The following is a 14,437-nucleotide window of genomic DNA, read 5'->3' as shown; positions in this document are numbered from 1 at the left end:
CTAGCTATTCCTAACTAGGTTGTCAGATTTAATTGAATGGCCGTTGAACAAACTGTGCTTCCATCCTTCACAGCCTTGTTTTCGTCCCTGTCAAATGAAGTATGCCGTCTACCCGGACTAAGGTCTATTGTTTCACTCTTTAATCTATTGTTTTGCCTGTTATTCACTTCACATAATTCTCTAACACGTCTCCAGAAGAGAGTAGAGAGGCCGTTATGTTTATTCATGTTGACACGGCTATTCATTATCAACACTCCTATGCACGAATAACAGTAGCATTAAGATCAATCAGGCTCATGAATATTCCTCACCATTAAAAGTGCTTTGGAGTCATTTGCCAATGGTGTAATTAATCGCAGTGGTAGAAACTTTGACGTGCATACTTATGATACATCGTCTATTTGATATATGTATGTGTCTGTCATAAAAAGAGCAAGATTAATGTCTAATAATGAAATTAATGTTCATTAATTCACATCAGAGAACATATTTTTCTCCCTTAATTAACCCTTTTCTGTCTGTATTCAAATCACGCTTGGTAATGACAGCAGTAACAGCAAAATTGCCGCTGATGTACATGCGAAATATGCATATTCGTAAGACTAATGAGTAATGACATGCGAATGAAGCCTTGGTTTGTGTCTCTGTCCCCTATTTGCCTTTTTAAGGTTTTCGAAACGTCAGAGTTTGCGTCTCACCCGCTTTTCTCAGTGGCTCAGGGAGGGCTGGATCTGCAACAAGTGAGTATTATTTATCCATGACGGATAATATAGGGAGCTGTGCTTCCCACTCTTTCTTTATTTGCCTCTTCCGCCCCTGCATGGAGATGGGAATTCTGTTCCCCTCTGACATTCCTCTTGCCGCATGTTGCAGCCAGTGTCCTGCCCACTTGAGCAAGGGAGCGAGACTATACAGCAATTACTGTTTTTAGATATGAGATTGTTTTTCCACTTGACGCTCCATTTGGGCATGGCTTTACCCTCGACCCACTGCAATTGTCTTGATTTTTGCTGAGCATTGTGTTTTGACTTGACTTTGTAAAGTTGTGTAAACTACAGGTATCAGGTAAACGGTGTCCCCCAAGGCTATGGCGTTGGTCCTATTGTATTTACAAAATTTAAGATTCACTATTTAAGAAATTGTTTATCCAAAAACAGTTCGCTCTTGTCCATACAACTGTAAGTCCAAACCTCCCCCCATGCTATGTGAAACATAAAAATACATAATCCATAGTTTGAGTGAGGAACTGACCTGAATTTAAATTGTCTTGATTTTTCATCTCACTCCCCAACTTGGCTTTGAAGTGTGTAATTACAGGGCAGAAAAATATCACACTTTAAGAGGTGTTTATCACTGACGTTTCTGTTAGGAATAAACATCTATTCTCCAGGATTCTCTGCCAATGTGGAAAGTTCATTTGAGGACACTATGATGGTGTGAATGACTGTTAATCTCTCAACTTAATGTTGAGGTCTTTTAGGCAGACAATTATCAGTGTATATGCGCATGTTTTACTATGAAGATTAACAGGAACGGTTGATAGCATCACCCATCCCCAAGTCAGCAGTTAAACATACTGATGAAAGAATGTTTATCTTAGCCTAGAGACGCAAAATATCAAGGCCAAAACTGTTAAGCATGTGTTAAAGGAAAATATCCTCAAAAATGCTGTAAAACCCAAAAGGATATGTTTAACAGAATGCTGCTTTTATGCATATATATATATATATATATATATATATATATATATATATATATATATATATATATAATGGAAAGCAACTTCATACATATTAAATAAATCATCCAGTGTTTTGAGAGTGCAGTAATAATGACAGAATTTTCATTTTTCGGTGAACTATTCCTTTAAGTGTCAGCCTCCTCTGACTAATGCTGATGTGAAGGCTAAAACGGGGAACCATGTGACCTTCCAATACACGCACTCTACCTCGAGAGCTGTAAGGACGAGGTGTCAGGCCCGAGCAGTGACATTCTCTTAAACGAGCGGAGATAAACGCTGTCTGCCAGGAGACGGGACTGACAACATCACCACGGCTCTCGCTAATGAAGGTCCCACGTATGTGTGTGTGTGCATAAGGATTACGCAGCGTTAAGTGGCTCAGCCAGGCGATTAATGCTTCTCTACATTATTTACGAGCGTTCTGAGCTCGGTGAACAGGAAGGAAAGAAGTAATAAGGAAATTACTAAAAATGATGGAAGCTCCGCCTTCTCCTTTTTCACTACCTTAAGTCCTATTCCGGGAAGCACATGTACGTTGCCAAGCATTTGGAAGCATTGTGTTATATTTTAAAGTAATAGTTTACCCCAAATAAATTCATGTTTATTATTATTATTATCATTATTTACTCACCCTGTTTTGTTTCAAACTTGTATGAGGGCCGCAGAAAGAAACAGCTAATAAAGGCCATTATGCACTATATTCCAAGTCTCCTGAAGTAAATGATAGCTTTGCGTAAGAAATAGACCAAAATTTAAGTCATTGTTCGCTCTTTTCTTCTGTATTGTGAAGTAGATCCGAATGTAATAGATTGTCAAAAAATAATCTCATTTGCATTCAAATGATGCATCAAGATGCGTTGTCAGGTTTGAACTTAAATTGCAGACTATCCTGAAACAAAGCTGTTGTGTGACTTCAGAAGACTTGAAATACAGCGCACATCTTGGTTTTCTATTTTCTTTTTTGTTTTAAGATGGGCTCAGATTACAGGAGTTTTAGGCATATTTATGACTGATTTATCCTCCCAGCATTCTGAGAAAATAAATTGTGCCAGGGCATCAACTGGTTCCTATGTTCGGTCCAGATTATCTAGTAATGTGAGGCGTTTACAGATCAAATCTTGCACCTCCCGTTCTGCTTGTGGACACGTCGGGGCCGCCCCGACAATATCAAACATGTTTGATATTTAGGATTTTAAATTGGGATGATTACGACTATGATTACGTCAGTACTTCCACAATAGCCAATCAGAGACAAGTCTACAAGGAGACGGAGTGACAGAACTTTTGAAATGGCGACAGTGAATCAAATTTTCAAATCGTGTTGTGTGTGCAGGTTTGAGATCTGAAAGCTGAAAATCTGTGAAGATTCTCCATATGTGCGTGATGCAACCAGATTTCACACTCGGTTAAGATTTAAAAACTCCTGTAGTGTGAGCCTGGCTTTTGCTGGACCTTCTGATCTTCAAAACCCATTTTTGTGCGCCATGGAAACAAGCAATTCATATTTTAAACATTTTTAGCACACATTGAAAAGGAGGCTAAACAATAGAGATAGCAAAACCAAATGGGAGTATATCAGAGACATTGAAGGGTAGGGGTGGCAGTCACGTAGAAGATTCTGAGCTCACCTCCGGAGACAAGCTAAATCCGTCCTGACAAAGAAAGGTCATGTTTTGCCCCCTAAACAACGTTTTCCTTGAGAACTGTGACCAATCATTTTCATTAACGTGGCTGCCAGAGACACAAACTAGGGTTGCTCTTCAACATGGACTGCCATTTCTGCATCACTGATCTTTTTATTTTATTTTCCATTTTATCCTCCCTCGGTTTCTTTCTCTCCATCTCTCTTCCACGTGTTTAAACTTTTAAACAGGCTTATGCAAGAGAACCTCTGGGACTAGCACGTAGCATTCTCTGTAGCTTTTGCGTCTGGGTATTTGGCTTCTTATTCTCTTTGATGCAGAAGCCTTGATTCAGAGATCTTGTAGTTTCTCATCTGTCCCCTTTCAACAATTTTTGAACTATGAGAGTGAATGTAGTGGGGGCAGAGACCCCCTAGTTCTGGCCTAACCAGATGACAAATGTCCGAAAACCCTCTAGAATCAGCCAACAGATCAGCAAAGACAAGCAAACCACTTCAGGCTGGAATGTGCATATATCTTAATGCATATTCATAATTTAGTTACTCATCCCGCCTTGATGAACAACAGTATGAAAAGTATATGTCAAGTTGTTAGCCAGTAATAATATTTCAATTGCAAGTTGAAGTCAATGTCAACATGAAATGGCAAGTCTAACCCATCTATTATTTAATTTGTGTCATTTCTGAGTAAGAAAATTGTATTCTGTGAAAGAAAACAATGTTGGGTGAAATGTTTTATATTTTAGTAAGACAGAGAACAAACAACCCTAGTGATGATTTGGGTCAGAGAGAATTTTTTTTAAAGTCGTCATGAAATCAAAACTGACCCTATTTACTTTGTAGCGTACATTACTAGTCTTGTGGTGAACAAAAAATAGCTTGTCGTGGTAATCTTTAATCAAAACCTGAAAATTTGCTTCCCCTTTGGAATGGCATTCCTTCTCTGATGATGTCAGTTTGAAATCTTTAACAACTCCCCTCCAACCGTCACTCTGCTGGGAGCGAGGGATGGAGAGGAGGTGCGCTAAAATAAAACCCTGCCCTCTATTCAATATTCTGTTTCACTTGGAAATACGTCACAACACTGACGTTAATTCGGTTTCAACTTCCGGTTCACAGGGACTTTAAGAAATTCAGAAAAATAAATGCTTAAAGAAAACTACAAAACACTGCAACAGAATTACCCTGTTTCTAGTTTTGTAGTTGTTTAAAATAATAATGAGGAGCTTTAAAAGAGAACGGTTGAATAACATGTTCTCCATTTTAACACTCTCCACTATTTCTTTTTCAGGCTTATAGTGTACAAAACCAATATGGCATTCCACACTCAGAGGTAAGAAGCTTTAGAGAATTTCGGAGTACCATCCTCATACTGCATAACTTTCATTAGATGAGTGTCCTTTTGTGAAGTCAATGAGCCTGTTTTACACTTGTGAATTAATTAAAAGATTCAATGCTCAGCTGTGTCTTCTGATAAGAGTAATAAAACCTTTTCGTAAGAATGAAGTGACATTTCCCTTCTGTTTTTCTTTTATCTCAGTTGGCCAAGTTGCACCAGTTGTCCATGCAGCAGGGTCTTGCCCCCATGGCTCAGCCCACGGCCTCCCAAGTTCTGTCCGGTATGTTTTGCCCATCCTAGTCTCTTTGAAGAGGAAGATACGGGGTGGGATTGGTTATTTTGGGTTAGACAGTGGCTTAGACTTGTCGCCACCTTACTCACACATGCAGGACTTCCCTTTCAAGCTTCACATGAATTAGTAATTTGGTCAACGATCTGAATTAATTCTTTGAAAAAGATCAAAAGTGATCTGACTCGGGTTTAAGGCCAGGAACTGTGTGAATGAAAAGAGAAGTATGTTTTTTTTATCACTCGGTTAAGTTTGTAGTATACTGAAGTGGTTTATAAAGAGAACTTAAGTGTGAAAACACCCTATATTTACCCAGAAGAACAAGTCTGCTTTAGCAGTGCTAAATCTCTGTGTACAGCGATTGTGGATGTGACACAATTCCACCAGAGAATTCAAGCTTGTAGATTCAAACAAACCTCCCAAAGACCCATAGGCCACCCATGTTCAAGGTAATACACCTGAGCTCCATGGAGCATATGGCACATGCAGATTACAGCTGCAAAAACGGGGCCAAACATTACAAGGCTCCACAGTCAGCTCCTGGGGCTTCTCAGAGCTGTGATAAATGTCCAGCTAAAGCTCTCCTTTTCTTGTTCCCTTTCTTTTTTTTCTTGCTCACAACCAGACATCCAATTATACAGCCACCCCAAGTTTTTCAGTGATGTCTTTCAAGCTGCCCGGAGATTCCCAACATTTGTGAAAGGTTTGTTGTGTAGGATCTCTTAAAGCCAACAGACTGTTGAACATTATGGTAAATAAGCACTTTCAGTGCAAATGTGAGAATCAAAAAGCCCGTTCGAGGAATTGAAGGGTCGAAACAAATGTAATAGTTGCCCCCCGCCGCTAAAATTACAAGACCACATCCTATCATGATATGGCTGGGGAATTCGATTATGTCGGAGGTAAAAAGCTCATCAGTCAAGGCAATGTTTCAGTCTATTAAATAGGCCCCTGTTGGGCTGGGAGGCACTGCTGGGTCTGGGCCTCCTGCTGAGACAGGAAGTAAAGGGAAAGAGATACAGGCTAGCTCTGTGCACGTTGTTAGCGATTAGGCGATAGCATCCAGCTAACAGATAGGAGATCGCTTAAAAGAATATTCTGGGTTCAATAAGTAATAAATCTCTCCCGAGAATTTGTGGCCCAATGCAGATCAACAGAGGATAATTTTGGGTCAGAAATAGGCCTACGTTGAGACCATTAAAGAAAGGGAAAGAAGAAAGCAAACAAACTACAGTGAATTATCCTATGGTTTGTTAACGTGGTACCTGTTCCTCTTCCTGCAGGCATTGACTCCAGTTCCCAGACAGCATCACAAGAACTCCTCATTCCAAATGACGTAAGGAAAACGTATTTTTTGCAAGTATCGCATTGCTCAAGATACTCATTGATATTTCTGTAAAGAAACACTTTTGTAATAATGCTTAATTTTGTTTATGTCTTACATGAATACTTTATTAAGCCTTTGAGAATGGTCAGATATGCGTTTTAGAAATTAGAAAAGTCATGTTCTTGATATTCTTGAGAGCACCTCTCATGGCACACTTTGGCCTTGCAGAAATCCTGAAACTTTTTATTTCAATCTGTCCACCCCCTGCTCTGAAGAGAGCTTCACAAGATCCAGTTCAATCCTGTCATGGCGTCTGACATGCTTAGCACTCCTTTGCTGTCAAAACAGAGACGGTAAATAAAGCCAGAGCCTTTTGTCAGAGCTCGAGGTTGCACCCCGGGGGCAAATGGGACGTTCCCTTCATGCCTGCTGACCAGGGCTCCCTCCCGCCTCCACGTCTCCCTGAGATCACAGGATTAATCGACTGGCGAAGGGCCCAGCTGTGGACTCAGTACTCAATACATATTTTCAACTCCCATTGTTTTGTTATTTTAAGGCTTCATGCCCGACTCTATTCTTTGACTTTTTCCCATGATCTGATTGTTTTTTGTCTCACACCGGTTAAAAACAGGTCTCAAAACATGCTTTTTAAAAGTAAAACTGTGTTGTTCCATGCTGTTGTACTTTGTTAAACTTTTTTTTTGAACATATGTATGTGCCTGATGTGAACTACTCCTTATACTGTGCTTTTTGTCTCAGTAAATGTAGCATCAATAGAACTAACCTACTTATAGAATGAAAACAATAAGATACTTGTAGTGTAAATTAATATGTCAAAATAGGATGGTTTTAAATAATTTTGTCCTTAATTGAATGTCCTTTTGACATGGCAAAATTAAATACATAAAAAATGAGAATAATATATATATAGTTATAGTTTAATATTTTAGTTATACAAGCCTACTTGTATACTAAACAGGTTTGAGTTTTTACGCTTACGGAGTGCATCAGCATTTTTGATTTCTTGTACAGCTGTAATGGCAGACAAATTAAGTGAATGCATTATCTAGAGTGATTCTGTACAAGTGAAGTCATTGACTACCTTGAAGCACATGAACAGAAAAAGAGTCAGCTCTTGTCAAATTGACACTAGCTTCAAATAAAACTTGACTTACTGAATGGTTCTTAACCTCATCATACATGATAAACTTCAAAGCAACTTCAACCATTTCTCCAATCAAGAGCTAATTTAGCATGCTTGTTCATATTCCTGCATAAAGCAGGGTGATGGAAAGCATGTATTATTGAAATTCCCTCGCAGCGATGCAATTCCAAGGCAAGGCGACATCAAACAGACATCAAACGGCTGGCAGGCTAAGTTGTTTATCATTCGCAATCAGGTTTTTCTCTATAGAGGAGCAGTTTCTCCATGGTGAACCATCCCCCCTTAAATCTCCTGAAACATGCTACAATTAGATTGGGATTGGATCAGTGCTCGAGAGCACAGCAGTGGCAGCGGATGAAGCTGGGTCAGGACTGTACCTGTTTAAAGATTGCCCTGTGAGAGGTGGAGGAACCCGTCAGTGACACCAGTTTTTGCTGGCAGGAGATGTGTCCTCGCTCCTCAGACATTCAAAACTAAGACCTAAGAAGTAGATTCACCTGAAATAGGCCTGTCTCCAGCTTGGGTAGGTTATATATACCTGTATCTTGCTTTAGACAGATTTGAGCCATAGATTGCACCTTGATTTCAGTGGATTCAAAGAAATCAATAAAACAAACCAAGCTGAACTTTTTTCTTTGGTAAAGTTGGAGGTTGGAGGAGGCTGTGTGGGTGACGGTACTTTGTTTCATTATCCTACTGCTTGAGGATATATAATTCATAGATTTCTAAAAATGAAGGATGTCAGTGGGCAAATATGTGGTGCAGTGCAAAGGACATGCTGGAATCCTCTATGTCAGGGCGGCAGCGAGACCTGGCGGTCGACTGCAAGCACTTAGCCACAATCAGCTGAGCCATTAATAGCCCCTGGGCACCAGGGAGAGCGGTGTGACAAATCAGGAGCTTTGACGTCCATATGACTCGTGAGGAAAGGAATGCTTTGTGGAGCAATTCTTGCCCACATAATCCAACTCACACTCAAAGTGAGGGTTGGGGGCTGGGATGCAGGGTGGACAAAAGACAAGCTGTCAGTCATTTGAATGATTAACTGTTAACTCATCCCAGCCGGGGTGACTTCACTTTATCATTGTTCAGGCTTGACACCAAGCCCCAGGATCAACCAACCCCCGTGGTCCTTTTTCCTTCAAGCTTTGGACACCTTTCACAGAATGTACAGGAACCACAGTATACATCATCTGGATTCATACAATGAGTTTTTAAGGAGCTGCACGCCCACAACCTTTTTTAAAACTTGATGCTGTCACAGTAGGATGAATTAGTTCAGCACCACCTGTTGTTGGTTTAAACTGGCCGTCTAGATCCACAGAACTATTAGCAGATGCTTGTTACAGAGACAATGCCATGCACAGACACAGCCTTGTCATCTTAGGTCCAGATGAACAAACACACAAACTGGCATTTCAGAGCCAACCATGATGACATGCTCACAAAGAGAGATTGAAGTGTTTGTCAAGGAACACATTAGATACGGGCATGAGGGTGCAAACACTGTCCCTGAAATCAGTAGTTACTTAACCACACATGGGCGGTCGGGGTGTATGTCATGCTTTATGAATTTCAGTACTGCTGTTGACCAAGCGACGGAAGTTATCCAGATGTATAATTCGAGCAACATAAATTTGGCTTTTTTTAAACCAATCATGTTGTCAATGTTTATCATGTTGCAATTTTGTACTATGAGCTATGGTATCCAATCCTACTTCTGGAGGGCCACTGTCCTGCAGTTTAGCTCCAACCTAAATTAAGCACACTTGATCCAGCTAATTGAGATTTCAAGAAACCTCCAGGCCGGTTTGTTGGAGTAAACTCTGCAGGACTTTGGCCCACCAGAAGCAGGACTGGACACCCTTGTCTTGGAGGGAAATACAGCAGGCAGTGTCATAGAATAGCTGTTTAAATCTATTATTGATCTGATTGGTCTTGTACTTTCCTTTCAGCTGATTGGTTCAATCATCGGCAGGCAGGGTACCAAAATCAACGAGATCCGCCAGGTGTCGGGGGCTCAGATCAAGATTGGCAGTCAACTGGACAGCACTAGTGACCGACACGTCACCATCACAGGCTCCCCAATCAGCATCAACTTGGCCCAGTATCTAATCACATCCTGGTAAGCACTGGAAGCCACCCCATCCCACTAACAGATACAGGGTGTTTGTACTTGACCACTCCATGTGTTTATGTGGCATATTTTACACCATAATGCTCTAGAGGACCCTGAAGTACGAGACCCTGACAAAACCTCTGGGAATATTTAATCAGGGGTCTTTCCAATCCATAGTTGCTGGCAAAAAAGAAGCACTGACCAAAGGCATTGAACAACTAAAAAGCAAGAAGATGTGGCGGAAAGAAGCCAGGCTGAGGGATTAATTGGCCACGTTTCAAGCCAGAATCTTGTTAAAGCTTAAAGGCAGAGCATTTTGGCCGCCTCATAGACAAACTGTATTTTTCTCCCACGTGATCTATGCGGTTGCAATTTGATCAAATGTTGTCAGCTCAGTTCCTCAGCAAAGATTTCTCTGTCAATGCTGGGGCAAAATTTAATTTGCTAATGTAACAAAATGAATAGTTCTGTTCTTTATTCAGGCTAATGAAAATGATCGTTGAATACTTATAACGGCAGTTCAATTAACCTAAGGTAGAATTTTCAAAACACACATAAACAATTCAAACCACAAGAACATTTTTATGGTTCTTGTTAGTAAAGATCAGTTATTCTGTTGACCGGAGCATATGCTTTAATGAATACTAATGAAGAAACAGAACAAGACCACACTCCAAATTAGTGGCTTTAACAATCAGTTATTGCATTTTTCTGTATTGGCTAGCAAATAAATTAAGATTTCGAACAGATGCAGTGTCATGTACAAAGTTATATATTAATTCTTCTAGCATATTATGACTCAGCAAGTCGACAAGAGAGCAATAATTGGGTCTTGAATGAAATATTTATGCTTGTCTCAGGTGTGTTCAACAAGCAGACCGGTGCAGAATGTCAAACTCACTCTGAAAAGCCCCTCATTATTTTATTTGAAATATGTTACTCAGGCTTCCTGCATGGAAAAATTACTATTTTGATTTCAAGATATTTTAAGAAAGCTTTTGTTGTTTTGCTTCTGTCTTAATATTATTGATTTTACTGGTTTCTCATCAGTTGAATTCCTATCAGTTTGGTTTTTGCCAAGTGACGGCAACAAATGGCGATCTCGGAGCAACCCAAGGCACTCTAGCGTCAGAATATTTCCTTAACCAGTCAGCTCCAAACCATTAAAAATCAAACATGATTATTCATGTCCTAAGAAGTCTGGAGACGTCACCCCCAATCAGTGTCACTCTCTAAGAATACTTCCTACGAGACAGACGTCTCGTTTCAACGCGTTGCATCAGAACGTTCTGCATATTGAACACACCCCCTATACGTGATAATGAGAAATCAGTTCTACGCCCTCGAAATACATTAATGGCAGAGCACGTTTGATTTCCAGCATTTGCAATGAGTACCATGTTGACAAATGCATCTTTTTGATAAAAGATAAAGGAAATGCTACTAAAAATTGAAATCATTTTGTTTCTTTTCCCAAAGCCCCTACCCAAGCCATCACCCTGAATTAAACAGCTCCTTTCCCATGAGTGCCAAGGTCCCCCCTCAAATAATCTGTTGCAACCACCAGCAAAACACACCTCTCTTATGATTTTTTTGTTTCTGTTTTTTGATTATTTTTTTTTATCTCTCTCAATTTTTGTTTAACATGTCTTTTATTTAACCTTCTAACCCTTCTCCATCCGGCTCCCCTCCCTTGTCCCTCCACCCTCCTCTCCTCCACCTCCTTCCTTCCCTCCCTCGTACAGTTTAGAGACCGCCAAATCCACTGCCCAGTCCTCCTCCATGTCGACCCCTGTAGACCTCAACATGAGCTTCACCCAGACTGCTCCCCCTGCATCGTCCTCTGCCGCAGCCCTGGCAGCGATGGGCGGCCTGCCCCACGCTCCAATCTTGGGCGCCCCCTATACCCTCCCCCTCTCCAGCCTCCTGGGAATCAAATCCGTCCCTTTCCTGGCACTCTCGGCCCCTGCTGCCCAAGCTGCCGCCGCCGCCGCCGCTGCCGCTGCCCCTGCCCACGGCACCTTGGCTTCCTACACCGCCAAGATCTCCTCCGCCAACGGCATCAAGAAACCAGAGCGACAGAAGTTTGCACCCTACTGAAGTTCGCCGAGAGGAACTAGCCAGTACCTCCTTTGTTTCCGAGACAACAAACCGGAGAGGAATACTTTGAGGGTTATTCTCTTCTAGCCTGATGTAGCTGTGTAGAAACAGACGGTACCAATTTGTTTTCTTTTTGGTTTAGTAGCTTGTCCTGAAAAACGGTAGGAAAATAATGGCATCAATTTTACGTTTTTTTTTTTCTTTTTTTGTTGTTTGTTGATGTTTTTTGGCTGAGGTAGCCGCTAAAGCCATAGACTATTCCTAATCTCCTATTTTCCCGAAATCTTTACACACGTTTATTGTCTACTCATATTTATTGATAACAATGAAATATTCCCGCAAAGAGTTTATAACGTAGAACACTGTTGACTGATGCTAATCTCTTACGTATCAGCTTTTATACAATGATGTCTGTGAATGCCTCTGTATACAACTTCCTGATTTTTTTAGAAATCTTTAAATGATGTATTAAAACAAAAATATGAAAAAAAAAGTAATGTTTTTAAAATGACAACAGATCTAAACCTTGCTTTTGTGTTACATTTTTACGTTTTGTTCACATTCGTTTTGAAATGTTATTTATTTTATTTATTGTGCGGAGTGTTTCTTTTACAGTCAATGTTTGTTTTCTGTAACGGCTGCAGAAATTTCTTCCACTCGATCATGGTTACATACGTCCTGAAAAAGACACACGTCTGAGTAACCTCGAACAAGACATTAGTTTAGGTAGTGGGTTTCTTTACTTTATATGGGAAGTGAATGGTGCCACGGTGAATTCTGGTATAAATATCCAAATACTAAACGGCTAACAAATTCATTTCAAAACTTGGCTAGCCATGGCTGAGTATGGACATTATCGTTTCAGGGGGGTTCTTTCACCATTTCTAATGGCATAAAATGACTACTATGCATGGTGACTGCCCTTGTCGGAACCTAATGCTGCATGTTGACTTGGCCCCTCACACATACACACTAGCAAGGATAGCTAACGCGTAGGTCTCTTTGTTGACGGCGTTAAAAATAGGCAGTGCTGCAGAAGAGCAATATTTGTCTGAAAGTACTAAAATATACACATATAGCAGATCTACACATAAACATGCTTCAAGTGTAGCTACAGTAATCATTATGCTCAATCACAGAGTATATTACGTGGACTGACTTTTTTTTCTTTTTCATTTTTTAATATAGAAATAATCACACTTATTTTTCTAAAACTAGAGTCCTAAAAAATTGAATGTGACCACTCACACAATTCATTCATGTGGTAGATGTAGTATAACCTTGACTCGTGTTTGTCATTTTTTTCTTTATCGTGACGTTTTTTTGTTTTGTTTAGATCTTTTCAAACGTCTGTCCCATACTCATTTGCATGAATTTAACTTGGCGTCTATGCAAAACATCTCGGGGGCGGTTCAGTGAGGTATCCTGTGTCATGCTTCATAGATGGCCCTAAATAAACCACCAGTGGGAAAGGGCTATTGGCAAAGACGGAATTCAAGGACACCGATGCTCTCAAATTTATGAACCATGCTATGTATAATATATATACATAAATATATAAATACATGTTATATTATATTCATATTTCCCATTCCAAAGCCTAACACATAACCACCCTCTCTTACACACTCTACGAAATGACACCGTGTGGCTTTGAAACGCACTGTCACTCTTCACCGTGATAATTCCACGATAGCCGGACAAGGTTTGAAAACTGTGCAGATGCTTGAATTATCCAAAGTCTGGTTTTTGGATTCACACGAGGTTTCGTTTGACAGCCTTGGCATAAATGCAACTCTTGTTTTAGTTTTATTCATCAATGCCATAAAAATGAATAAAAACAATACTGTATTAACGTAATCCAGTCTCTTTTGTTCTTTTTCAGCTGCGTGAAATGGAACAACATTATCATTAATAGCTAAGTGTGTGCATGCTGGGATGACGAACAATGCACAGTCTTTTTAAATATTTATTTATTATAGTTCATTTTTGTCATTTGGAACTGAAACGAGTTTAAACTTAAGACATCAAATAAACAAGCAATTAAAACTAAGCTCTAAGGTACAATGTGTGTTTTATTAAAGCAAAAAGGCCATTACATTGCAGTGATGTTATCATGGGTAAGGGTGTTTGACCCTTAACTATGGTAAAATCAGTGTACTGGATAGTGCCATGTTGCTTGCATGAAACAGCAGCAACAGTAATATAATACAAGACAGCAATATTCATTTTCGTCAAAATCATTAAAGACTGGAGTGATGTAGAGTACCAAACCAACAAGCATCTAAAAACTTTGCTTTTAAGCAACAGAAAAAAAACAATGGTAATGACATAATTGAATCAGAAACTATAACATTTCAGACATATAGGCCTGGTTTCACAGACAGGGCATAATTAAGCCAGAATTAGGCCTTAGTTCAGTTAGGACATTTGAGTAGCTTTTATAAATGTGCATTAGAAAAAGAAAACATGCATTTTAGTCTTTAACTAAGGTTAAGCCTTGTCTGTGAAACTAGAGGATTGTAATTTCTTAGTATTAAAACTATATATTTTAAGTTTAAAGTTGGCATGAAATAGGCTTGATTTTCTAAATGCATGTTATAGATCTTTTTGTGAATGATTCATGCATGCATGGGTTTCATTTACTTACTTTTTTTTACCTTGAAATTCTTAATCAAACTGTAATAACTCAGATCTTCTAGTTAAACGACACAC

At 39.7% G+C, this 14,437-nt stretch overlaps 1 protein-coding gene across 6 annotated transcripts in view; it reads left to right on the top strand.

Moving 5' to 3' along the window:
- pcbp4 (poly(rC) binding protein 4) overlaps positions 1-12,243 on the top strand; it is an 85,371-nt gene extending 73,128 nt beyond the window's left edge. The window contains exons 9-15 of one of the 6 annotated variants that reach the window (XM_081385355.1): positions 669-740; positions 4,675-4,716; positions 4,924-5,002; positions 5,637-5,714; positions 6,295-6,347; positions 9,459-9,628; positions 11,368-12,192. In XM_081385355.1, coding sequence (XP_081241481.1) covers positions 669-740; positions 4,675-4,716; positions 4,924-5,002; positions 5,637-5,714; positions 6,295-6,347; positions 9,459-9,628; positions 11,368-11,722 — 849 coding nt within the window. In that variant the 3' untranslated portion in view covers positions 11,723-12,192. The other 5 variants (XM_081385360.1, XM_081385356.1, XM_081385357.1 and 2 more) reach the window with 5 other exon arrangements.
- The last annotated feature ends 2,194 nt before the right edge of the window (positions 12,244-14,437 follow it).

The sequence above is a fragment of the Scardinius erythrophthalmus genome (genome assembly GCF_964197995.2).
Source record: "Scardinius erythrophthalmus genome assembly, chromosome: 14".
NCBI lineage: Eukaryota > Metazoa > Chordata > Actinopteri > Cypriniformes > Leuciscidae > Scardinius > Scardinius erythrophthalmus.
This window is presented reverse-complemented; position numbering and strand designations above follow the sequence as displayed.